This window comes from Ambystoma mexicanum, chromosome 11, assembly GCF_040938575.1.
Source record: "Ambystoma mexicanum isolate Mex_15411 chromosome 11, UKY_AmexF1_1, whole genome shotgun sequence".
Lineage (NCBI taxonomy): Eukaryota > Metazoa > Chordata > Amphibia > Caudata > Ambystomatidae > Ambystoma > Ambystoma mexicanum.
The window spans coordinates 703,096,153-703,123,630 of record NC_090934.1 but is presented as its reverse complement, the minus strand read 5'-3'; the positions used below and the strand labels follow the sequence as shown (position 1 = coordinate 703,123,630).

General features: G+C 48.5%; 1 protein-coding gene across 3 annotated transcripts in view; it reads right to left on the bottom strand.

Moving 5' to 3' along the window:
* The window catches only part of QSER1 (glutamine and serine rich 1), a 1,726,564-nt gene that overhangs the window by 1,391,702 nt on the left and 307,384 nt on the right, over positions 1–27,478 (bottom strand). The window contains exon 5 of one of the 3 annotated variants that reach the window (XM_069623572.1): positions 16,242–17,798. The exons of 1 other annotated variant lie outside the window; for it this stretch is intronic. In XM_069623572.1, the coding sequence (XP_069479673.1) occupies positions 16,242–17,798 (1,557 nt within the window). The remainder of the gene's footprint in view (positions 1–16,241; positions 17,799–27,478) is intronic. One more of the 3 variants, XM_069623573.1, reaches the window with a different exon arrangement.

Sequence of the window (27,478 nt, the reverse complement as noted above, 5' to 3'; positions counted from 1 at the left end):
AAGAGGCAACTGCCCGAGCGGCCTTGGCACCACGGGTACCCTGTCGTCCACCTCTGGTACCCCTGCGTTGGCCTCTGACTGCCAGCTTCTCTCGCTTTACTCAAGGACGAGTAATAGCGAAAGGAACCACCCCTCCACTGCTGTCCCCTAGGACGAAAAGGCGGAGGTTGGCGAACTGCAGCGCCCAACGACTTTGCTGCAGCTTTTGAGGTCTGCAACCTCTCCAGGCTCTCGTCAGCCTTGCTGCCAAAAAGGTGTTCACCGTCAAAGGGCATGTTGAGGAGCCGGGACTGCACATCAGGAGCAAACCCCGACTTCCGCAACCACGCAAACCTGCGTATCACGGTGCTCGCCGCCATGGACCTACTGACGCATTCAGCTAAGTCCAAACCCGACTGAACGGACTCATACATGGCATCCTTACCATCCTGGACCATAGCAAGGAAACCATCCCGTTCGTCCCGTTCGGGAATATGTTCAGCCGCTAACGCAACACAGTTCCACAGAGTGTTTGTTAAACGAGACAAGGCACAAATGGAGTTGGCCGCCTGAAGCGCCATACCACCAGAAGAAAACACTTTCTTCGCCCAGCCATCAAAACGTTTGCCGTCCCTATCAGGAGGGATGGTAGGGGACGACGCCTGCTTTGCCGGGGCCGTGGCCGCCTGCACCACCAAACTCTCCGGAGTGGGGTGCCTGGTCAAGTAGCAGGGGTCGCTACTGGCTGGACGGTAATTTCGCGACAAGGACCTGCCCACTGCCGGGAGACTCTCCGGAGCAGTCCAAGCCGCCGCCACCCTGCTCTGTAAAGCCATATGGAACGGCAGTACCGGGTCAGTTGGGGGACCAACATCAAGGATGTCCATTAGATCATCCTGCACAAACTCCCCTGGGGGAGCAGACCATCCCAAGTACTCAGAAACCCTAGCCATAAGGCACCGGTACAAGGAATCGGCATGAGAGCCAGACTCAGGCCTACAAAACTCCACCTCCGGAGAGGTGTCCAGTCCACTGGCATCATGCAGTGACTGCCTCAAATCGTCAAACTGACTATGGGCCGAGACGATTTCATCTGGAACCTGACTAGGAACCAGGCCATCAGAATCCTCATCCGCCTCTGAAATATATTCCAGGTGGCGAAAAGAAGGCACCCGAGAGTGCTTGCTCTTAACCAGAGCCTTCCTAGGGGGTTCCCCCGTGCCACGGGGTACCTCTGACACGAAAGGCGTCAATGGCGTTGAGCGAATCGGCCCCGGCGTCGAGAGAACAGGCATCGGCGCCGAGAGGATTGGCGTCGACATCGAGTAAATCGGCGTCGATGTCAGATGCAGTGCCGCCAGCATCGGCGGCGTCGACACAGCCCTCGAAGCCGGAGCCCCGAGCGTGTCCTTCGACGACCTGAGCGTCGACGGCTTCGACGACTTCCTCGGAGCCGAAGCCTCAAGAAAGCCTGTCGACGCCTCAGACGTCAATGTCTTCCTCGAAGACCTCACAGGTGCACACGGTCTCGAACGCGTCGAGGACCGGGTCCTGGAACGGGTACGTCGAGAACGAGTCTCCATGTCCGAACGGGACCTCTCCCGTGACTTGTACCGACCACTTCTGCGAGCGGTGTCTCTCGACCTCTCAGAACCGACCCCACTCGGGGGCGCGGATGGCTTAGTACCCTGCGACTCGAGAATCGCCAGCATTTTCTTCCCGAAGGAAGCCCATTCCTCTGGCGTCGCACGGCTGGTGGGGTAAGCGACGTGCCGGGCAGAGTCCTCCGAAGAGGACCTGGAAGACGACCGGTGTCGGCGCTTCCGAGAATGCCTCGAAGAGGCTGAGGAGTGGCGAGACCGACTCCTAGAAGGAGACCCACGAGACTTCCGACGATGACGCGGAGAGTCACCTCTCGAATCATCCGTCGAAAGCCTTGCAGACTTCGACTTCCGGGGCTTGGACACCCGACCTACCGACAACAACTTCTTACGTTCGCGTAAGGCTTTGGACGTGAGCGACTGGCAGTCGATACAGTCATCCGTGTCATGGGCCTTCCCAAGACACCAGAGGCAGGCGTCGTGCGAGTCCGTCACCGACATCTTGGGGCCACACCCCCCGCACTTCTTGAAGCCCGGACGCGGGGTCGAAGACGAAGTAGAAGACATCTTCACACAAAGGATTTTCACAAAAACGAACAGGTTCGAAGAACCGAGAAGAACAGAACTCCAAAGAGTCGAGGCATTAACCGAGATTCACGAAGCAACACGTTCGCGGAAAAAACGGAACTGAGGCTTCGGGCGTCGTGCGTCCAACTTATCACATCGGATGACGTCGGACGTCGGAGGAGGTCTTCTACGACGGCGCATCGACGTCATCGACGCAGAAAAAAGTTTCCGAAGCGGCACAGCTGTGGTGATTACATGTCATAGATATGGAATACGTCGGAGGACCCAATCCCCTCGAAATAACAGTTATGTTGAACATAAAACCAATAACGGTGTATCCTTGTAACCTGGGTTGGATCCCCTTCCCCAGATTCAAAACAGGATTTTCAATCACTGGTTCAAAATAGAAAAGTTCAGTTTTGCAACCAAGTTCTGATTATAAAGTTACTTTTGCTCAAAAAGTCTCTCTTTTGGACTTTGACCTACAGTTCCACTAGACTGTGTCTCTCCACTTGTATCAAAGAGTTCAACACTACTTTCAAAATTTCTTATGAAATACAACACTTCCTCATTAATCTGTGTCAACAATAATGAATAATAAATGATTTGTGAGGATTATTCATACATTTTGCCAACAGAAGTTCCCGTGATAAATCGGTACTCATAACATTATTATCCCCCAGGAAAGCAATTCTGTCATTCTCAAAATGGCTACAGTAAATAAGCAAATGCTTGATGGATTCTTTTTGTGATGTTACATTGCAAAATCGACATCGCTCTGAACTAAAAGAGATCCAGTGTATGATGCGTTCTTTAGAATGCAGCTGATTAATACGAAACCGCATGTATATGTCACGTATTTTTGTGCCTGGACAGCACTCTATATACATTAATCTCGGTAACCTTTTTGTGGTGCAAATGTAATGCAAATTCCTGATATGATTGATAGAAACCTATTTCCTCATGGACTCAACCCAGTCCATTTGAAATAATATTTTCTTAGCATACCCCGCACAGATGGTTAGGTCTTCTTTGGTGATGTTAATTCTTTCAAACGCACATTCCATTCTTATTTTTAAATAGGTTCACTGATTGCGGTAGCTGTGTGTGCGGCATTCTAGCAAATTCTATATAAATGGAGTTTTGGGGGGATCCAACATTTTAGAATACACATTTAACTGAAGCCACAAAAATCTAGCTTATAAGCTGGATAGTCCAAGATCAATGCATATGCATACATCTGGCACAGACTTCGCCAAGCCCAAAATTTGCTTCCACAAGCCAGCTTCAAGGGAGTTAAGAGTCTGGTCAATATCATGGAGACATAGGTCTAAAGCATACAACAGTACGGCTTCAATCTTTAACAAGTAAAATTGAATGGCAGGACTTAGAGAAAATTTACAATCTTTTTTAAATACGAACCTAATTGAGAGGTCAGAGGTCACATTTTTGCTACTAGAGAATCTTTCATCTTTGATGAAAGAACGAGTGAGTAGAGAACTGAAAAGCCCTGGCAGTGTAGTTCACCAGGCAAACAGTGAGTCTGATACTCACAACCAAGAAACAAAATTGTGATATCCTCGCAGGAGAGTAAACCAGGCACTGTGCGAGTCTGGGCCGCACACCCAAGAAACAGAATTGCGATATCCTGGCAGGAGAATAAAGCAGGAATAAGAAGAGAAGTAAAACTGAAACTGTGGAGCAGTGAGAATGAATACAAAAAGGTAAGAAGAACAAGTTACTTTCTTACCTGGTAACGTTCTTTCGATGGGATGGTCCGACGACGTATTCCATATCTATGACATGTAATCACCACAGCTGTGCTGCTTCGGAAACTTTTTTCGGCGTCTGCGTCCTGCGTCGATGCGCCGTCGTTGAAGGCCTCCTCCGACGTCCGACGTCATCCGATGTGATAAGTAGGACGCACGACACCCGTAGCCTCAGTTGTAGTTTTTTCCCCCAGAACGTGTGACACTAGTCAACTGCCAGTCAGACACAAAGCCTTGCGGAACATAAGCTGCAATCGCAAAAGAAATTCTGCAGCAGGGAAGGCAGGGCGGGAGAGATATGGAATACGTCGTCGGACCATCCCATCGAAAGAATGTTACCAGGTAAGAAAGTAACTTGTTCTTCGAGGGGATTGGGTCCTCCGACGTATTCCATATCTATGACAGACTCCCAAAGCAGTACCAAAGCAAGGAGGAGGGAAAGAATTTAGAATCAAATTTTAGAATAGCCAATCAAATAGCAGAGCAAAGGACCGCCTTGCCAAAGGCCAGATCCTGTGCTCGGATGGAATCGAGGGAATAGTGACGTACAAATGTATGTACTGAAGCCCAGGTGGCTGCATCACAGATGTTGCAAATAGGAACACCCCTCTGCAGGGCAGTAGACGCAGCCATACCCCTGGTAGAATGGGCCCGCAAGCCAGCCTGTGGGTCCTTACCCGCCAAGCGGTAGCACTCCGAGATGGCCAAAATAATCCAGCGAGACAAAGTCTGTTTCGTCACAGCTTGCCCCAAACGCTTTCCAGCGAAACCAATAAAGAGTTGATCGTCCACTCTGACCCGGGACATGCGCGAAACATAAAAGCTTAAAGCTCTCCTAGGATCAAGCCTATGGAGCCTCTCCTCTTCCTTACCAGGATGCGGAGGAGGAAAGAATGCCGGAAGAACAACCTTCTGCGCCAAATGAAATTCCGTCACTACCTTCGGAAGAAAAGAAGGACGAACTCTAAGGACAACCCTGTCCTTGTGAAATACAGTGAAGGGAGGCTTAACTGAAAGTGCCTGTAACTCACTCACTCTGCGAGCGGAAGTAACCGCAACCAAAAACACAGTTTTCAGAGTTAACAGCCTCAAAGGGCAAGAATGTAAAGGCTCAAACGGAGCACCCATAAGAAACTTAAGAACAAGGTTTAAATCCCAACCGGGCACCAGGAAAGGTGACGGAGGGAACACATTAGTGAGCCCTTTCAGAAACTGCGAAATCAAAGGGATTTTAAAGTAAGAACACTCTTCAGACGAGCGCTTAAAGATGGACAGCGCCGCCAGATAACCTTTAACGGTACCCACTTGCAAGCCCCTGTGGGCCAAAGAAAGTAAAAAGGACAGAACCATGGGGATGTCACATGCAAAAGGATCCACATTCTGAACTCTGCACCAGTCGCAGAACTTACGCCAACGGCAACGGTACAGAGACTTTGTTGCTGGCCTTCGGGCCGAAAGCAACACCTCCATCACGTCCTCAGGGAGGTCCCAATCCTTATACCTCAACCTTTCAGAAGCCAAGCGTGAAGGTTGAGGGATCTGACCTCTGGATGGAGAACCTGACCCCTCTCCCGTGAGAGCAGATCGTCTCGGTAGGGAAGACGACGTGGAGGGCAGATGGATAAGTCGAGAAGGTCCGGGTACCACGTCCTCCGAGCCCACGCCGGGGCAATGAGGATCATCCGGGAACCGAACTTCCGTAACCTCCGCAGCACTTACGGGATGACGGGGACTGGAGGAAACGCGTACAGCAGCGGGAATGACCACTCCACCACAAACGCGTCTCCTAAGGCTCCTTTTGGAGGAAATTCCCGCGAGCAAAACCTTTCGCACTTCCGGTTGACAATGGAGGCGAAGAGATCCACTTGAGGGGTCCTCCAAAGGGCGAAGATCTCCAGGAGAATCTCCTGAGCCACCTCCCACTCGTGAGAGATTGCGCTCTGCCTGCTCAGAGCGTCCGCCGTCACGTTCTCGACTCCGGCCAGATGAACTGCCGAGAGCGAAACTTCTTGCTGGATGGCCCAGAACTCGAGCTGCATCGCCTCCCTGCACAGAGGAAGTGACCCTGTCCCCCCTTTTTTGTTGAGGTAGTGCATGGCCACCGTATTGTCCGTCAGGATCAGGACACTCTTTCCTCGCACAGTCGGCAGAAAAGCCTTCAGGGCTAGCCTGATGGCCCTCAGCTCCAAAAGATTGATATGGAGTCTGGACTCCGACGGAGACCAACGACCGCTGACTGTCAGCCCGTTGGCATGAGCTCCCCATCCGTCACCGTGGGTCACCGTGAGGGATGCATCCGTCACAATCGTCACCTCCGGCCAGGGAAGCCAAAATGGAGCCCCCCTCATCAAGTTGCCTTCGACGGCCCACCACAGAAGATCCCGGGCGACCGAGGGCGGCACCTGAACCGGGTCCGACATCCTGCCGGAGGACTGCGACCATTGCGTCTTGAGTGCCCACTGCAAAGATCTCATCCGCAGGCGAGCCTCTGGCACCAGAAGAATGCAGGATGCCATGAGGCCTAGCAACCTCAAGCACTCGAACACAGGGAGCGTCTGGGCATGCTGAAAAGTGTGCACCATCTGCTGAATGTGAAGAGCCCTCACCTGGGGAGGAAAACACTGCCCCAGGAAAGTGTCGAGCACTGCTCCGATGTACTGGAGCCGCTGTGTTGGCGTCAAATGGGACTTCTTTAAATTGAGGGAGAAGCCCAGCCTGTGAAGGGAGCGGCAGGTGACGGACAGATGATCCAGGACTTGCTCGGGAGAGCTCCCCCTGATCAACCATCCAGGTAGGGGTAGACGTGAATCCCCCCTTGCCTGAGATGCGCTGCCACCACCACCATGAGCTTGGTGAAAACCCTCGGGGCGGAGGTCAATCCGAACGGCAGGACCCGAAACTGAAAGTGCTAGTCGCCAACCGCGAACCTCAGGTACTTCTTGTGCTTGGGATGGATCGGCACATGGAAGTAAGCATCCTTGAGGTCGAGTGACACCAACCAATCCTGAAGCTGAAGGGCCTGGAGGACTTGAGAGAGAGTAACCATCTTGAACTTGTCCTTCCTGAGGAGTTTGTTCAAACCGCGCAAGTCCATAATGGGTCTCAATCCCCCGTCTGTAACGCTCACCTGATTCCCGTAGTGGCGCCGGTCATGACTGGGCGTATACCGTATCTTCAAAGGTGATGTGTAACACACGGCTGGCTCTTTGGGCTGGACCTCTGTGCACTGTATGTCTGACTCGAAGGGTAAGATGTCTGCAGATAGAAAATATGGGATTAAGGAACTGGGTTATTGAATGTCTCTCTCTTCTTCCCTTTCTCTTCTCCTGTAGAACCCCAAAGGTTAACGCTCTCACCTTAGGTAAGTGAACGCCGTGCTCTCCATCTGCCTCGGGGCAGGGTGCTGTAACCAGTTTCTTCACTGGATAAGGGGAGCAGGCCTCTTGACTTCAGAGGACTGCTGTCCGTCATTTACTGCACGAACGGTAAGTTTCGAGTAATTCTAATGTCTTTAAAAGTCTTTAGTAATGATGTTTCTTGTTTTGCAGGGTTCCGGCGATGGCGGATGACGGGCTGAAGTGAGTTGAAGATGGAGCCCGTGTGATGAATAGAAGCGCCTGGAAGCACGTAAGTAAGCGCTTGTTGCCTGCTTCACGATGCGCTCTAACTGTCTTTTTATTTTGCAGGTACAAGTTCGGAGCGGCTGCAGGGAGCCGGAATACCCACTGGGTTAAATGTGGAAAGGAGTAATGGCACGTGAGTATTAAAGTTCCCCAATGTCTTTAAACGCACCTTGTTTTGTCTTTCAGATGCGGGATGCAGCGCCGAAGGCCTCCGGAGCGTGCGAAGATTTGGTAAGCTTTTGTCTTTCAGATGCCGGAATGAAGTGTGAAGACCTCCGGAGCGCACGAAGAGTAGGTAAGCCTTTGTCTTTCAGATGCCGGAATGCAGCGCGAGGCGTTGGTGACAGCCGATGCCCAGGTAAGTGAAGAGCTGTCACTGAAGACCGTAATGCTAACCTGTTCTTTCTTGTCTTTATAGGTGTTGCTGAAGACTGGATTCAGGATGGTAAGCCTTTTTCCTTAGGCCCAGGATCAGATGCAGAAGACACGATGAGCGTTCTGCTGCAGAGGATGCAGAATAACGCAAAGCAAGATTCATCCATCGGGTGTGGTTTAAATAGCCTCCTGTAGTGCTTAGGTGTCTCCTTCCACAGCCACGCCTAGGTAAGAAAAGAGTTCCTGCTTTCCAGAAGAGTTCCAGTGTTCTGAATCTAGGGAGTGGCTCCTGCCCCAACCAACAGGAAAAGTAGTTCCAAACAGAAGAGGATCAGAGGCTCAACTGGCAGGCAAGTAAGCAGCATGGTCTGCTGCAGGTAAGTCCACCCAAGCATTATGAGCCCGGCGCTTCCAGCGCTGGGACTGGGCATATTTATGAGCCTGGTGCCACTGGCGCCAGGACTGGGTCCAAAAGGTCCCAATTGGGACTGGTTGGCACTCGGAACCTGGGTTATGGATCTGCTTCCAAGGGAGTTGGGAAAACCCTGACCTTTTGGAAGCAGAGATCATGACAGTACCCCCCCTCAAGGCCCCTCCCAAACCGGGCTTCTCCGGGGGTTTTGGCTTGTCAGGAAATGTTCGGTGAAATCTTTTGATTAGGCGAGGAGCGTGGACATATTCAGCAGGTTCCCAGGATCTCTCTTGGGGGCCGTAGCCTTTCCAGTCAATTAGGTAAAATAGTTTAGATTTGGTGATCTTGGAGTCCAGAATGCTTTTGACTTCAAACTCGAGTTCTCCATCAACTAGGATAGGTTTTGGAGATTTAGTTAGTCGGGTTTGAGGTTGCACGGGTTTTAATAGAGAGACGTTGAAGACCGGATGTATCTTCATGACCGCTACTGGGTTTACTATGGTAGTGATGGAATAGGGACCAAGGTATCTTGGGTTGAATGTGCGTGGCCCTTTTAGAGGTAGATATTTGGTGGATAACCAGACTTGATCCCCTACTTGATATTGAGGGGCTTCCTTCCGATGTTGATCTGCTCCTTTCTTGTATTGTTCTTTAGCCCTTTGAAGGTGAGAAACAGCTTCGTTAAAGGCTTGGGTGATTGTAGAATGCAGGTAGTCTACTGCTGGTGTTTCAAGATCTTGGAGGGGATCCAACTCCGAGGTTCGAGGGTGACTGCCGTACAAAAGAAAAAACGGGGTTTTCCCAGTTCCCGAATGGACAGAGTTATTGTAGGCATATTCGGCTATCCAAAGGATGTCTTTCCAAGTTTTTTCAGTTTGTTGCAGCATGCAGCGTAAATACTGTTCCAGAGTTTGATTGGTCCTCTCGGTTTGTCCGTCGGTCTGAGGGTGGTGACTGGTCGATAGTCTCACATCAATTTGAGCCGACCGACAGCAACTTCGCCAAAAATGAGAAATAAATTGACTACCTCGATCCGAAATTAGAACCGAAGGAAAACCGTGCAGTCGGATGATGTTTTCGAGAAATTCTCGGGCCCGAGTTGCTGCTGTTGGCAAGCCTTTGAGCGGAATGAAATGCGCCATCTTGGAGAATAAGTCCACGATTACTAGAATCGTATTGTATCCGGAGCATGGAGGTAGATCGGTGATGAAGTCCATAGAAAGCGTATGCCAAGGGCGAGGTGGGATGTCAATAGGGTGTAAGAGGCCTGCTGGTCTTTCCTTTTGACTCTTGTTTTGGGCGCATACTCCACAGGACATTATAAAGTCTCTGATATCTTTTTTCCAAGACGGCCACCAGAAGTATCGCTTGATCTTTTCTGAGGTCTTGGCCATACCGGGATGTCCTTCCATTAAAGAATCGTGATAACAAGAGATTACTTTTTTCTGTAAATCTGTGCTGGGTATGTATAATCGTTCTTGGAAATACAATAAGTTGTCCTTTACTGCAAAGTCCTTTCCCTGCAGATGCCAATTCTGTATGTCTGCTGGAGTTACAAGTTGCCTGGCTTTATCCTTAACTTCCTCTATGGATTCTGTGGCGATTACACCCAGAATTCTTTGTTCGGGAATGATTGGTACAGGTTTAGGGTTGATCAAGTGTTCTTCCACTCCCATCCGAGAAAGGGCATCAGCTTTACCGTTCTTTGTACCAGGTCGATAGGTAATTATGAAGTCAAACTCGGCAAAGAATAATGCCCAACGGAGTTGTCTAGAGGATTGGGCTTTTGCGGTTTTCAAATATTGCAGGTTTCGGTGATCCGTAATCACAGTAACGGTGTGTCGGGCCCCCAGCAGATAATGCCGCCAAGCCTTAAAGGCAGACTTGATAGCCAGAAGTTCCTTGTCAGTAATCGTGTAATTGATTTCAGGAGGCGAGAATTTGCGGGACCAAAATGCCACGGGATGCAACTGATTGGTTACCGGGTCCTTTTGTGATAGAACTGCCCCCATGGCAAGGCTTGAAGCATCAGTTTCCACGATGTAGGGGAGTTCGGGGCGAGGGTGTTTTAAGATTGGTGCAGAGATAAATTTAGTCTTCAAATCCTGGAAAGCTTGTTCCGCCTCGGTAGACCATTCAAAACGTTTGTTTTTCTTTAACAAGGCAGTGATGAGCTGGACTATTCGAGAGAATTCGGGGATAAACCTGCGGTAAAAGTTAGCGAAGCCTAACATGCTTGGCACACCTTTTACGGAGGATGGTGATGGCCATTTGAGAACTGCATCGACCTTCTTTGAATCCATACGCACTCCGCCAGGTGATAATATGAATCCCAAGAATTCAACTTCAGTCACGTTGAAAACACATTTTTCCAACTTAGCGAAAAGTTTGTGTTGACGCAATCTTTCGAGGACCATTTTCACGTGTTTCCGATGTTCAGATTCCGATGAAGAATAAACGAGGATGTCGTCAATGTAAACAACAACACACACATCTATGAGCTCTCTGAGGACATTGTTCATAAAATATTGAAAGGCGACTGGGGCATTGCAAAGTCCGAAGGGCATGACCTGATATTCAAATAGCCCATACTTGGTGCGGAAGGCCGTCTTCCATTCATCGCCCTCTTTTACTCGTACCAAGTGGTAAGCTCCTCTAAGATCCAGCTTTGTATATATCCATGCTTTTCTGACTTGGTCCAGGAGTTCAGGGATCAAAGGTAACGGATATCTATTCTTAACGGTGATCTGGTTCAGGGAGCGATAATCTATACAAGTTCTAAGGTCTCCTTCCTTTTTTGGAACGAAGAACAAAGCTGAAGAAGCAGGGGACTTGGAAGGACGAATAAACCCATTTGCCAGGTATTGATCCAGGTATTGTCGAAGGTGAAGGTTCTCAGGCTCGGTGAGGGCATAAATTCTACTACAAGGAGGAGTAGATCCAGGTATCAGGTCTATCTGGCAGTCATAATACCTATGAGGAGGTAGAGAGTTAGCCTGATCCTTCCGGAAAACATCTTGGTATTCTAGGTATTCGGGAGGTAACTGGGGAGTCTCTGGAGAAATTGCTGCCAGTGCAACACCAGGTGGAGGGTGACAAGTAGAGACACATTCTGGAAACTGGACCGTTCTTGCTCGTCAATCGATCAGAGGATTGTGTTTCTCTAACCAAGGTATTCCTAGAATAATCTGAAACTGAGGGGCCTTGATCACATCGAACACGATCTTCTCATGGTGTCCATCTTGACTTACTAGCGTCACCTCTTGAGGGGTATGCGTTACTGGCCCGGAGGCTATCTCCGTACCATCCACCGTAGTAATGAGGTCCTTTACAGCCTTGGGACAAAGAGTTAGATTCATCCTCAAAACCATTTCATGATCCACATAATTGCCGATGGCACCGCTGTCGACGTAAGCTTCAATTGCATGTAATCGATCCGGATTATCAGGGCTAATGAGGATCATAGGTATCACGAAATGCGAGGTCACGGAACTGGTTTTCACGCTCGGCAAGAGGACCTCTATTCTTGTCGGGCGAGGTCGTTTCCCTGCTCAGAGTTTGTAACCTCACTGAAAATCATAACTAATCATACAACTTACAATGGCCATGTATGCAAGCATGCGACTGTTAGACAAGGTTTGTATGCAGTACTCTCTGTGAACACTACAAACAACTATGACAACAGGTATAGGCAACCCAACCTTTGGTACAAGCTTGTACTACACAGTTCTGGTAGCGCGTTGAGCAGGTAGCATTATCTCAAAAGAGGAAATGTGAGCTGTAGTGGAGTTACACAAAGATTCACAGTTACAGGTATTTAAATAAACTTACACTCAAGGTTTCTTGCATAAACAATTAATAATTTATCAGTCCGTTATAAAGCCTTCTTCAGAAGGGAGCAATTTAAACAGTAACACACAAATACACTTCAATACTGTACACTCTGAATTTCTGAATCAGACAAGACCCTTTTGGGATGGCCCACGGACAAAACCTACACCCACAGGTGACTTTAGTACCAAGGGTGCTGGGGACATTAATATCTTATTGTTGACATTCAGAATAATCTTAAGAAGTAAGTAAAAGTCAAACGTTATTAGAACACAAGAAATTTACAAATGTTACTAAGCAGGGCAAATACTTTCAGATAGGACTTAGAAGAGTCATTCAATTCAATAGGATAAGCCAAAGTCAATAGGCCAAAGTCTTTGTATAGGATGCAGCACTTCAGGTAAGTAAATGGAAAAGTCTTTGCACAGGTTTTTAGGAGGCTTTCATAAAGAGAAGAACCAAATGTAGAGCCACAAGCTGATTAGACTTGTGAGTTGCAGAAGTTACAAGCACTTCCACAGTTAGAGATAAGTTCTCAGACTAGTTTTACAGTGCCTTAGTAAAGAAGAAAAAGATGCAGCTGAAGACTTCTGTTCCTTTACAGCTCTGCAGATCTCACTGTTCCTGGGCTTCAGTCGTGGGGGCAAGAGGGAGGACGTCGAGGGACTCATGCACTGTACTGGCACCATCAAAGCTGGCAACCATCAAACTTTACTTTCAGTGGCTGTTTCGTGTTTCAGCTCCTTGAGGTACAGCAAATAGCAATAAGCGCGGTTCCTGGCTGTCAAGGTGGACTTTCCTCACATCTGAGGTCCCGCACTCAATTTGGGGGGGGGTCAGCCTTGGTAAGTCCTGCTTCGTAGGAGTCCGGAGGATCTTCCAACAGCTTTAGGCCAGCTTACAAGCAACGCACACAATCTGGTGGCCCTCCCCCTGGCTCTACAGTTTCCTGCTGCAGAAATTCAACCAGCTAAGAGATGGGTGTCCAGGTGGCTTACTTGGGAGTTAATTGGTCCTACCAACTCAAAAGGGAGAAGTTGTCCCTGGAGGGCTTCTCCGTCGATGCAAACTTGGCGATTCGGACCTGCAGCAGGGCTTCACTGGGCAAACCAACGGTCCAGGAGTTGCAGCAGCCGTCCTCTTCAAGCTCTTCTTCGGTTCCTTTGTCCAGTGGTCGGCTCTGCCTTCCAAGCCAAGAGACTCGCCTTTTATTCAGTTCTCTTCCATTCATTCCAGTCTAGCTGCTACTCACCCAGCAGGGACAGTCAGCCAACCAATCATCACAGAGTGCTTTTGGGTCTCCTAGGAGACCCAAGCAAAGGGTGTTTCGGGCACCTCCCTCAATGGGCACCATTTAAACGACGATGACTAGATGCCATTTTGAAAAAGATGGCTCCCGCAGTTAATGTTGCCGGGTCGCGGTAAATGCAAACCTTGGTAGTTCAAAATGAAACCACTGCCACCAGCCAGTAAATTGAGGAAAGGGTAACACAAAAGATGTTACATGAGCATTTAGACACAGGGGATACTAAGTAACCCCTCCAGCACTCTACTGTAAGATAGGGTGTGCTGGGTCTAGCAAGTACAATGCTATGTAGTGTTAATTTCACTCTGCCGCTCTGGGAAACAGTAGTTTATTCCACAGACGGTATTTAAACCTTAGGAAACCTAAAAGACTTCCCTGTGTCACTGCACTAAAGTTGCTGTGTGACAATTGTAAAAGATGATACCTATGGAGTTGCTTAGACCCCATAACCAAAAAAAAGAAACCGAGGTAAAATTCACACAAAATACATGAGGGAGTGGGAAAAAGGATCACACTCTTTCCGGGTTGAAAAAAATCAAGTCCTCAAAATCCAGCAAAGTTGCTGGGGATCTCTAAGGTGGAGGGAATTAGCACATTTTTTGAGAATTCTCCTTAACGGTGACTAGACAACATGGACTTACACAATTCTGTGATTTTCACACCTTTTGTTTTTTTATAAATCTCTTCAGAGACATATACCACCCTGACGAAGAAGTGGGCTTCACTATCAGCCATAGAATTTATGGCACAGAACATTAACTATATTGGCTCAATTCGACAATTATTGTATAAGATTCCTACTCTAGCTGAAGGCACCCCCGAACGTTGAAACACATATTGGTGAAGAAAAGAAACCATTGTGACAAAGGAGAATAACCATTATGTGCAAGGTCATACAGTGTGCAAAGTCATCTATTCTGTCATTAATGGACATTGTATCACCAGTGTAAAAAAAAAATAAAGTTTATCATGTACACCATGTCACCGAAGTAAAGAAGGAAAACTATTTGTTACAATTTATGCAAAATAACCTTGTCACAGAGATACATTGTGTTACTAATATGGTCCACTAAGATATTTTTTAAAAATAACATTGATGACTACTCTATGCTACAAGTGCTGGTTAAAATCAACTGATTTCAAACAGGCGACGCAGTAGCCGCACTCAGTGGTTCCGCCTATATATTATTTTGTTCTACCTTTCAGTGAAACATTGCAGGACCACTGAAGATTGGTCTCTCTAGACCCCATGGAAATGCAGAACATTGCAGCACCACTAACGTTTGGTCTCTCTAGACACCATAGATAAGCCCTCCAAACAAGAACAATCCCATAAGGATTACAAAAGATATGTGATGCACATTTTCTTTTGATTGATGGTTTATTAGGTACATTAAATCCTTTCGTTATGGGCTGGAGGAGCACCGGTCACTGCTCCTGAAGCCAGAATTATCTTCACACACCTGTTTAATGTAGACATGTGAAACAGAGGCCAAATGTGAAGAAGAAAGGCAGTAGTCATGGCAGAACTAAATAGGATATTCCTCCACATTACTTTGATGACCTAGTGATCAGACAATGCATTCCCTTACCAAGGAGAAAGACATCCTCTTCCTCTCACTGGAGCAAAGGAAGTCAGTCCGTTTTAAGAATCTTCTTTCTCGATCTTAGGTTTGCCCTTTTTTGAGGTCAAGTGGGACTGTTATGGATAAGTGAGCAGTAGCAATGGAAGCAGAAAAAGGAGAATGGAGGTCAAGTTGCTTTTTTATCTGGAGCTTCAAAAGTGGTCCTTTCAAAAGTACCTCTTGCAAAAGAACTACTGCTGGTGCTGCTGTGTTTGTCTTTTGGTTAAATGTTTTTTTGGGATAATCAAAATAGTTAGTGTTCTTCATGCACAGACATTCTGCGAGACATACAATCATAAGAAAAAAATGATAAATCGATTAAACTTCACAGTCCAACTCTTCAGTACCATTTTACAACAGAAGCCCAATAGAAGTGAGCTTTATTGACTGAGTGCACACTCTGAAAAGCCCTTTTTTTGTGATTACTGACTGAAAAGGTGCTCACATTCCCTATTGGAAGCACAGAAGATCTACTCATGGCAATTTTTCCAACCTGCAGGATTGTTACTGAAAGGTTCTAGTATAAATCATAACTTATTTTGGAGAAATACATCAAGCAGTCAGACAGAAAAAACAGCTAGGCAAATACCTTTAATTGGCTGCAATAAGAAAGACTCGGGCGGTGTCAGAAGAGATACATCCTACCTAGTTTCCTGCTTTTTCCTACGTGGCTAAAACTTTACAAGTCAGTCTTTGTGAAGAGGGTAAGGATAGCAGACTCTCCTTTCCACAGAACACGTTCTCACATTCAAATTGGATAATCTTAAGACTGTATGAAAATATAGTACCAGTGGCATTTGGTTTTGACTAAACAAAACATTATTATGAGAGCTGGTTAGAAGTTGTAAATAGTGTTCTATTGCACCGGGTTTCAGCAAAGAGTACTGTGCAAATAATTAAATGTCCTTGTTCGTGATTAAAATTGACCCATTCGTTTTGAGTACCTTAATCATAATTTATAAATATCTTAACGGAACACTTGGATTGTTTTAGAGAACAGCATGAAATACTGACAAAAAAAGTACCTTTAACAATATATGGCTCCTTTACCTGTTAAAAATCAAACTAATCCTCTTTACTCAACGGAAACAATTTAGAACATTTTCAAACGATTAGACTATACAATGTCAAACGCGCTAAACTTAGTTTTTACCTGATTTGATCTTTTTTTCAGAAGTAGCATCTAAAGCGGACAATGCTGTTGATATGCTCTTCCGCAGATAACGATCTCCTCCAGAATCTTCACCAGAAGAAGAAAATGTTTCCAATTGTATCTTAGGCCGATTCTCCACTTTTTTCAGTTTTTCTGTATTTGAAATATCAAGAGGAGCAACAGGAGTCATCAATGGCAAATTTGTAAAAGCCACATGTTGCAAAATGGGGGCTCTCAGAATTGGAGCAGTTGGCCGGCTAATCTGATTAGGCATGTTAGCAGTAGGAGGAGTAAACAGATGCCTTGGTTCATCTTTTAGAAAATCTAAGAAAGAACCAATAAATTCTGATTTAACTTCTGGTAGTTGTTGCTCTACCTCTTTAATTTTCTCTCTTATTCTTTCTTGGTGGTGAAAACTGTCAAAATAGCTGTCTGCGATATCGTCAGGAGTATACGGCAAACTTATATCAATTCCTTTCGAAATTTGGCGTTTGATCGGTAAACCATCTTCTGCCTGTTTCTGGTTGGCATTCTCATCCTCTGAAAGATATTTACATAAAAATTGTTCCACTTCTTGATTTTTTTGATGGTAGCCCTGTGTTATCCCTTTCTTTCCATCATCTGCCGTATTCTCTGGATTATCACAGAGTTGTTTATCAGTGTGTACTGGTGTTAAAACATTTGTCTGGTTAGCAGTCATTTTACCCTTCTCAACACACACATTAAAATCCTTATCCGACAAAGTTGTCTCTTTCTCCAGACTGCTGCCAGGAGAAGAAAAGTTGGAACTTCTAGTACTGTTGAATGCGTTACTGTAAACATCATTCTCCTCAACCCTTGGATTAGTGCTGGAATGTCTGTTAATTGTGTCAGAGGAATGCACCTGCTCCTTCTGACCAGGTTTCAGAGCTGGAGAGCCCATGTCACTTGGTACATTTTGATCAGACGTTGCATTGTGTGTTTTATCAAATGCTATGTCTTTTGACTGCATTTTAGACACTGGTGAAAGGTTCAGGGACTTTTGGCTATTACTCAAATGAACTGCATTTAAGGTGTCATGCTTTGCAACTGCTGCTTGCAATGTAGTAAAGCCTGGAGTTACATATCTAACATCGGACTGAAAACGAGGTTTTGAATCCGCTCCCTTGTCCACAGACAGATTTCCATTGCTTGAAGCAGCTTTGACAGATTCATGTGCAGTCACCCCACAAGTGGTGGTTGCAGAGATATCATTCATATTCGAGCAGATATTCCTTTTATCAATATGAAGCATTGATTCTGGGAAACAAACTGAACCAAAAGAAACACATTGGCTCTTTGAATCATGCTGATTCGGATGTTTAAATATATGCTCTGTGGTCAGTTCTTTCTGTTGTAAAGGTTTTGGAGGTCCAGGCATGCCCATCTTCACAACGTCAGAACTTTGAGGACGATGGAGAGGTTGTCCACACTGCCCCCCATTGCTATGAGGTTTAGGACCGTCCATCGGAAGGAAGGAATGAGTTATCCGTTGACTGCTCTGAATTCGCAGGGCTGGTGCTGAAGTCTTTGCTTGCCCTATGAAAGTGAAGAACAAGTTACTTAACAGTAACTATGGACCCCCAAGACTTGTGGTGTATTAAAGTTACCATTTTTTAACTCTCCCACTTGTAAAGGCGAGTATCCCAGGTAAAAACCTAAGTAAGAATGTTTTGAGTTTCTCCCCTTACAATTATTACAATAATAGGTATGTACCATTAAAGTAACAGGTAATCATATTTCCTTTTCAATTGTTCCCAACATTCCACAAACAGCCCAACTCCTGGGACACTGTGGCCCTTTCCAATGTTTCAAATAGCTCCCTCGCCCTCTAGTCCTGAATTATAGCAGCCAGGGGGCAGGCAAGGAAGGCATCTCAAAGATGTCAGATTAAGTTAGGGAGGGCAGAGTGGTAACCTGCATACACCACAAAGCTCAGGCTCCATAATTAGAGGTAACTTGTTCTTCCCCTTCACTATATGGTTTATGCAGATTCCCACTCTTTGGATCCACTCCTGTAACTGTGACAGCCTGGGTGGTGGGAAGCTGCAGATATCTTAGTAAACAATGATGTTTGGCTGCTCTGTCAAAGCTAGCTTGAGGATCAACACAATAGTGTCAACAGGATGTATGCACAGTTGTCCGCATAGCATGGTAATCTTTCTGATTAAGACAGAGGTGGTTGCTCTTGGTCTTGCAGAATTAGCCCAGGTTCCATCTGGAAAATACTTGCTTCGCCTATTCATCACAAAGACATTACAATGCACAATACAGACTGAAACACATACTTATTTCAAAGACACATGGTTTAAAAAAAAAAAGCTCTCCGGCGTTTTGATTGTTGAGCAAAACGTCAGATTTCATCAGTAGGGGAAGAGAGGGGTCGAACGAGTGGGAGGATGACGGATTTATGCAAATATGAAAATAAGACCATGTAAGGAAATTAGTGCTGATTCCTATCACAGCCTCCTTTTCAGGAGAAATATTAAAAGAAAACAGCTGCAAGCTTGTACTTTGGTTACTTTGTATGCACAGTTTAAATGTACACTGCTCTAGAAGGCATTTATTTAAAATAAAAAAAAGAGTTCAAGTGTGCTTTGTCTGCAAAAGCTATAATGAGTGAAAAAAGGCCTTTTGAACCATTTGAGAAGCAATCGGGGCAGGTAAGGTCAATTGAATTCTCTTCCAAATATTTATGCAGGCCGAGATCTTCACATATATATTTCAACAGTAATCAAATTGAACAACTGATACAGCCAACACTATATGTTACTTGGCATTAATGGCTGGGAAGGCAGGCTTACCAAGCCAGTAAAATGCCTGCTAGCCACAGGTCATAGATCCAAGAAACAGATGGTGTTTACTAAGGGCTTAGGGTTATTACCAGTCTGGTAAGCCCAGCCATTATACTAGGACTTGATACAATAATAATGGGTGCCGATAGCTTTTTTGTTTTAAAAAAAGGGAGAAAAAAAAAAAAACAAAATCGGTTTTGCCTATACGGTGTGTACTGATTTTCCTTAAAAGATTGAAAAGATGGCTGCTGGATATAGTAGGAACTAGTTACTTACCTGTAACTGTTATTCTCCAGCATGGGTCTGGCATGGATTCACATGCTCATGAATATTCCCCGTCGTCAGGCTGGGAATCATCGGTAAAGAAAAAATCAGTATCAGTTTTGTTTCTGATCCGTCTTTCTTAGTAGTAACCAATCACTGATCTCTGGGTCATACTGCCCCGAGCCAATGACTGCCCTCTCCCTAAGCCCCGCGTCTGGCATGCAATCCTCAAATTTGGTAGCAGGTAAAGTGGCAGTATGTCCAAGTGAAGAGCCGCAGAGGGGTAGGCGGGAGGGTTCGCATGTGAATCCATGCCAGACCCATGCTGGAGAACAACAGTTACAGGTAAGTAACTTGTTCCTTCTCCAGCATGGGGTCTGGCATGGATTCACATGCTCATGAATAAAATAATACATAGCAGTACACACATGCACAACCACGGGAGGTGGCAACAGGCTCAACATTAAGCAATACAACAACTCAACATTAAGCATCTCTTACCTCCTCACCAGGCTCACCTTAAGCGAACAGGTTGTGCAGCACTGCTTGGCTGACCCTGGACACCTCTCTGGAGTCCCGATCGACGCAGTAGAATCTTGTGAAGGTGTGCGTCGACCTCCACGTAGCAGCCCTGCAGATGTCCAGCAGGGGCACACCAGACAGGAACGCCGTGGTAGCAGCGATCGTTCTGGTTGGATGGGTTCTCGGACGGCGGGCAGCGGCCGGTTTGCCAACCGGTGACAGTGCATGATGCAGCCGGAGAGCCATCTGGAAATGGAAGTCTTTGAGAGAGCCTTCCCTTGATTCACAGTCCCAAAGTTCACAAACAGCTGTGACGTCTTCCGAAAACTCTGTGGGCACAACGTAGCACTTCAGCGCACTAGCTACATCCAGCGAGTGCAAAGTCCTCTCGGCCGGCGTCTAAGGCGACGGGAAGAAAACTGGTAACACCAAGGGCTCGTTGAGGTGGAAGTCCGACGGCACCTTGGGCATGAAGGAGGGGTGCATCCTCAGCACCACCCTTGTGTCGTGAAAAGTCAAGTATGGAGGCTTGCAAGATAGGGCTTGGATCTCTCCCACTCGTCGTGCGGAGGTGATGGCCACGAGGAAAGCGGTCTTCCATGACAGGAACTTCAAAGGCGCTGAATGCATAGGCTCGAATGGGCCCCCCATGAGCCTGGTCAGCACCACAATAAGCTCCCACTCCGGGGCTGGAGCCTTCACCGGCGGGAATGATCGGAATAGTCCCTTCATAAATTCCTTCACCAGGCAATGAGAGCACAAGGACGCCCGTCCCGTAGTCCTGGTATATCGGGAGATGGCAGCCAGATGTATTTTGATGGAGGCGTGAGCCAGTCCAGCTTTAGCCAGCGACAGTAGGTACGGCAGTACTTGAGGGGCCGTAATCCGCAGAGGGTTAATCTTCTGTGCACGGCACCAGACAGAGAACCTCTTCCACTTATGTCCGTAGCACGTGAGAGTTGAGGACGCCCTGGCTTTTGCAAGAGCCTCTGCAGTCAGCCGGGATATCGTATCCTCCAAACTCTAGTGCTGCAGGAGCCAGGCCTGCAAGTTCAGCGAATCCGGGTCGTGATGAAGAATGGCGCCTCCTTCTCCGGAGAGAAGATCCGCGACCGCCGGCCGCTTGACTGGTGGGGACGTTGACAAGTCCAGAAGGTCCGGGAACCAGATCTGCCTCGGCCACGCCGGTGCGACGAGGATGATTCTGCACCTGGACTTCTTGAGCTGGTTGATGAGATGGAGCAGCAACGGCAACGGAGGGAACGCGTATAGAAACAGGCTGTCCCAAGGGAACGAGAAAGCATCGCCCATGCTCCTCAGCTGCGGGAACCTGCTGGCGAACCTCTGGCACTTGGAGTTTGTCGCCGTCGCGAAAAGTTCGATCCGGGGTTTGCCCCATCGTCGAAAGAGCCGATCCACCTGGTCCTGACGTAGTTCCCACTTGTGGCACGAGCACAGCTCGCTGCTGAGTGAGTCGGCGATGGTGTGTTTTATTCCTGCCAAGTGGAAGGGAACCAGAAACATCCCCTGGGCGACGGCCCAGTGCCACAGATCCTGGGCCTCCTTGGATAGGGCTGGGGATCTGGTGCCTCCCTGCTTCCGTATATTAGAACATTGTGGTGGTGTTGTCGGTGAAGATCCTCACCACTTTGTCCTTGAGGGACGGAAGGAACAACTTGAGTGCCCACAACACTGCTCGAAGCTCCAGAATGTTGATGTGGAGAGACCTCTCCTCCGGGAGCCAAAGGCCTCTTGCGTGGAGATCTCCGGTGTGGGCCCCCCAACCCTCCAAAGAGGCATCCGTCGTCACCGTCTCCTGAAACGCTGGGGTCTGAAAGTCCGTGCCTGCCGTGAGGTGCGCACGGGTACCCCACCATAGGATCGCCCGACGGAACTCCTCGTCGAGAGGGATCCTGTCTTCAAAGCAGCCCGTCGCCTGAAACCAGCGGGCGTCGAGGAACTCCTGTAGCGGACGCATCCAAAGTCTGCAAAGGTAGATGCATGAGGACATCACCCCGAGGAGGGACTTGATGGACCTCACCCTGGCCACGTCCGTGGCTAACAGGCGCCGCACCTTGCCCAGGATGGTTTTGGTCCTCTCCTCTGAAGGGGAGGCCAATTGCCCCACTGTATCGAGCTTCGCTTCCAGAAACAGTGCTACTTGCGACGGAACCAGGTGGGATTTGGGGTAGTTGATGGCGAATCCCAGTTCCGTGAGCAGCCGGACGGTCCTCGCTGTGTGTTCAACGGCGAGTTCTCTTGTCCTTGCACGGATTAGCCAGTCGTCCAGGTAGGGGTAGACGTGGATCCCCTGCAGGCGCAGCCGCGCCGCCACTGGTGCCAGGCACTTGGTGAATACCCTGGGTGCCGGCTTTAATCCGAACGGCAGGGCTCTGAATTGGTAGTGGCGTCCCTGAACCACAAACCTGAGAAACTTTCTGTGTCCTTTTAGAATGGGGATGTGGAAGTAAGCATCCTCCAGGTCCAACGACGATGGGAAGTCGCCCTCCTCCAGCTGTCCCAGCACGTGCTGGAGGGTGACCATCCTGAATTTCTGTGCCTTGATGTACTATTTTAACCAACGCAGGTCCAGGATGGGGCGCCAACCGCCTGTCTTTTTGACGAGGAAGTACCTTGAGTACACTCCGGAGCCCCGGAGCCTCCTGGGGACGAGCTCGATGGCACCTTTCTTGAGCATCGCCCTTACCTCCAACAGCAGTTGAGGGACGTGATTCTCCTTCCTGGCCACGGGAGGAATGCAAGGACACTTCTTTTGGAATTCCAGCAAGTGCCCTTGGCCAGGGTGTCCAGCACCCAATGGTCGGTGGAGATGGACTACCGCACGCTGACGAACTTCGTCAGCTGGCCTCCCACCGGGGAGGTTCGGTGGGGGCCCGACGCCACGGCCGGTTCAGTCCTGCTTGGAGGAGGCCTTGCCGCCTTGGCCTCCTTGACGACGACGGCGGGATCCTCCTTGCTTGCCGCGACCTCTGTAGGCCTCCTGGGACGAGGAGCGGGCCGCCTGCCGGTATGTAGAAGAGCCACCGCTGGATCCCTTGGAGGCACCCTGTCTGCCTCCGGAGCTCCGAAAGGGCTGTCGTTGTTGAAGTACCCCTAGGGCCCGGGCCGTCTCCGAGTCGATCTTGATGGCCTGGAGCGACTCATCCACCGACTTCCCAAAAGGGTTCCTGCCGTCGAACGGCATATCCAACACTCTGGTCTGAACGTCCTGGCGGAAGTCCGTCGCCTTGAGCCACCATCGTCGTCGTAGGTAAACCCCGTTGCCCATCTGTCGAAATCCGGTATCGGCAATGTCCGTTGCCACCGTTATGGCGTGATCCGACATCTGTAGGGCCTCCGCTCTCTTGTCGTCCGGCAGGAAGTCCAGCAGGGGAGCTAACTTGAAACAAAGCTCCCTGTCGTAACGGGCCACGATCGCTAAGACATTGGCCGCCTTAATCGTCGTCACCGCCCACGAAATGACCCGTCGTCCCATGGAGTCCAACTTCTTGCCCTCGCTGTCCGGCAGGGAAGTGGAAGTTGATGCTGCCGCACGCGCTGCCTTCTTCTTGGCCGCTGCCGAGACGACCGAGTCTGGCGTATGCTGGGCCCTGAGGCACAAGGGGGCGGCGTCGGGGACCCGGTACTTCTTCTCGTACCTGTCCCTCTTGGCGGGCGTCGTAGAAGGGTTCTTGAGGAGAGCCAGCCCTTCGTCCCAGATGTCGTCGAGCAACGGCAATGCCAGGACCGTCTTTCTCTTGGCCTCCCGTCGTTGATAAAGAAAGCCTTCCTTCTTCTGTTCCTCCGTGCAGAGTTGGAAGAGTTCGGACACCCTGGCTATCATGGCGTGAAAGGAGCCAATTTAGTCGGGCGTTGAGGCCCGAGGGGGAGGCGATGAAGGAATGTCTGTCGTATCATCACCACCGTCGTCGTCCATCCCCTTCCCCGTATCCGTCGCTGTATCATCCCGAGGGTCAGGCAAGGGGGATGAGGGGTCAACAGGCCTTGTGGGCACGAAGGGCGGAGCGGGATGGACTCTCCTCCACTTTTTCGGGGGGCTTCCCGACGGTTCTGGCTCAGGATCCTCCGTCGGGGTCCGTGATAACCTCGTCCTTATCTCAGTACATAAGGATTGGATTGCCAACAAAATGGCAGCCGAGCTATCCTGAGGCTCTGGCAATGGCTGCGACGGGAGGGACGGTTGCTCCACCAGGCCTTCGTCGTCGTCGCCATCCTCGCTATCTTCGATCTCCTGAGCAGGATCTTTCCCCTGGGATCGAACTTTCTCGAACCTCTCGTTGAGGCCCTTCACGGTTTCCACCAGATCCTCCTCAGAAGCTGATTCCGAGTCTGTAATGGCCACCGCCCCCCCTTCTTTTTCCGCCAGGGTCTTCACGGGGGTCTTAACGATGGGCTGGAAAGAGGATTCCCTCCGCGGTGGCAGGGATACTCTGGGCCCAGAGGCCGTCTCCACTGACGTAGTCTCAGCTGGCTTCGCTAGGGCCACAGCGACCACTTCGATAGAGGCCTTTGCCGGCTGGATCAAAGCCCTCACCACCTTAGGTGCGTCCTGGGCCTTCGCCTTTTGGGGGAGGGTCAGCGCCTCGCTCCCCCTCGGGTCCTTTCGAGATCGACCGGGGCCGCTCCAGCAGTTTACCCGGGTTCTCGGACTTCTTCTTCCCCGAACCAGAGCGATGGCTCGTGGTTGAACGTGCCGGGGAAGTCGCGCCATGCCTGGCAGCCAAAGAGCCTGACCTTTTGGCGCTTCCGGTGCCCGCGGACCCGCGGTGCTTGGCCTTCTGTTGGGCCCCCGTCCCTGGGGCGCCCTCACAGGTCTTAGAAGCCCGCTCAGACTTTTTCTTCGCCTTCTCACCTGCTGTGCCCTTCTCCAGCCAGGCGGCGAGGCTGGAACGACGATCTTGCTTGGTCCGTTCCGAAAGGTTCTTGCAGAACCCACAATCCTTCTCCACGTGCGTCTTGTCCTCATGAAGGCAGTAGAGACATTGCGAATGCTCGTCCTACTTAAAAATATTTTGTAATCTGCATCCAGGGCAGCACCTGAACAGCTTGGATCCGGGCGTCGAGCTTCCCTTGTCCTGGGCCATGTCCGTTGAGGTAGGCCGCAGATCTACCGGAATCCTCCAAGAAGCATAAACTCGATGAAAACTTCACCCTTGAGGGGCATAGAAGAATTCCGAAACGGGTCCCCGTTATCGGAAGTAGAAACGGTGGAGCTTGAGGCTCGATTAAACCGAAAAAATGAGAAAATCTCCTGAAAAAGCGCGAAAACGCAACAAAAACTCGAGAGCTAAAGCACGAGGACTCCCAACACTTGAACGTGCGGTAAAAATCTGAGGATGGCTGCCAGAGGCGGGGCTTAGGGAGAGGGCAGTCATTGGCTGGGGGCAGTATGACCCAGAGATAAGTGATTGGTTACTACTAAGAAAGACAGATCAGAAACAAAACTGATACTGATTTTTTCTTTACCGAGGATTCCCACCCTGACGACGGGGAATATTCATGAGCATGTGAATCCATGCCAGACCCCATGCTGGAGAAAAGGAAGCTTGCACAGGTGTACCTTCACTATTTCCACTGCTGTGATTTGGGTGTTCGGCGGGAAGGATGGTGGTGTAGTACAGGTAGGCAGGTAAGCTGTCTGGAGTGGCTGCTTGGAGCGAGCAGTGCAGAATTATTTTAATGGGGGCTGGGACCTATGGAAACAAAATATGGCAGCCTGTGGGAGAGGCGCTGGTAACTCGGATGGAACACAGCTATCATTGCTGCATTCAGCCTTCCTTCCTGGTAGGTTGGTGCCTCTCCCGTACGTGCTAATGTTAGACGTAACCCTGTGAAAATAAATCAAGAAATCTCTAACACCAGGTTCAAAATCTATTTCATATACAAACATAGGGTACAATAGAGGGCTATGCAACGGCAGTAGGTAGAGTTCCGAACTATCTCGAGGCAATCTAAAATGTGCAATTTTCTCATACAATTGTTTTATTGTAAAGTTACTGTTTTACTTTTTCAATATAAACACATATAATAAGAGGCTCAAAGCAAATAGTAAAAACTAGCTGTTCCCAGCGTAACATACGCCGTTCTAGCATATCTTAGAGGTCAATATCCATCGGTGCCTTCTTTTGAATTTGAAAAGGCATATTTGTATCAAATGGAATGAAAGGTAGGCACGGTATAAGAACAGTAAGTTTAATCTAATCTATCAATTATACAACCATCTATGATGTGTCTTTGTAGATGCGTAATTGTCAACCTTGTTACATTGGAGAGTCCCTGTCATGGCATAAGATTGCATAGTAGCATAATTACAGCGCCTACTTGAGTTTTTGCACGTGAGGAGGCATTCGTCCTACAGCGTTTCTCACATTTAGAGACTGAAACGTTGAGCCAATAACTAACTGATCATTAAAGCTGGAACCGCTGTGCCCTGTGTGAAGAAAAGTAGGGTTGGAATTATTCTGAATGCTCGCGATAGTGCAATAGTGGGAGGTGAAGGTGACCGCATAGAAACATGCTCATTCTGTTTGTTGTTGAAGTGGAAGGCAGACAGAGGTGTACTTAGCCATTTGGACAGCGACCTTAGATAGATGGTCCCCAAATACAAAATAGCATTGTATAATGACACTTTTCCCACACAATGTGGACATTTTTATCATCCACTAATGGCCAAAACATCACTTTAAGAAACCTTCGACTTGGGAAGTGCTTTCTCTCAGGGTGAAAAGATGACTAGCTTCAATTTCTACATTGAACTCTTTGAACATTGAGGCACAAGAAGAATCATTTGGTGATGAATGACTTTGACCCCTTTAACCAAAGGAATGGCAACTATGTGCCCCGGATTGGAGATTTTTCAAACATACCACAACATATCATTTAATTGAAAGTGTTGATTCACTTTCGTCCTGAAGAAGACATGGCACACAAAGTCTAAGCTGGACATGTCAAAACTAGCATGTTTTCATGACAATGAACAGCTATTATTTAAATTGAGAGGAGACAGTCTTAAACTGTCACTGCTACTTATCGTGATGAAGTCTCTTTGAGGCTGAATTATGGTACAGCACCTCTTTGGTGGGTATTTTAGACTTTTCTTAACACTGGATTGTAAAATTAGACATTGATTTAGCACTTTGTGATACAATAAATAATGGTTCTACTTTGATCATTCAATGTAAGCTACCTCGTAGGACTATATAAAAAATGGCGCATGGTTGGATCCTTTATGGGTACAAGGAAGTACACTGAATAAATGTCCTCGTTTACCTGGAGATGAGGACGACTTCGATGGCACCCTTGTCCAGCAGGACCTGGACCTCTTCCAACAGGATGCGCAGATGGTCTGATGACAGGCGTCGCTCGTGGGTCGATGGTAGCAGGGTGGCTGGAGGAACTCGATGCAATACCCGTGGGCGGCAGTCTTGAGTAGCAGTTCTTCCAGCGTGTCGCTTGGAAGGCAGAAATACACTCAGTGGGAGAATTCGGTTTACCTTGATTGCCGACGTGCATTCTAAACTGTCAAACATGATTCAGCAAATCAGATGGCTGACTGACATTGTGTGCTGAGAATATGTCTTGTGCGGATGATGTACCCTATGCTCCTTTTGTGGCAAT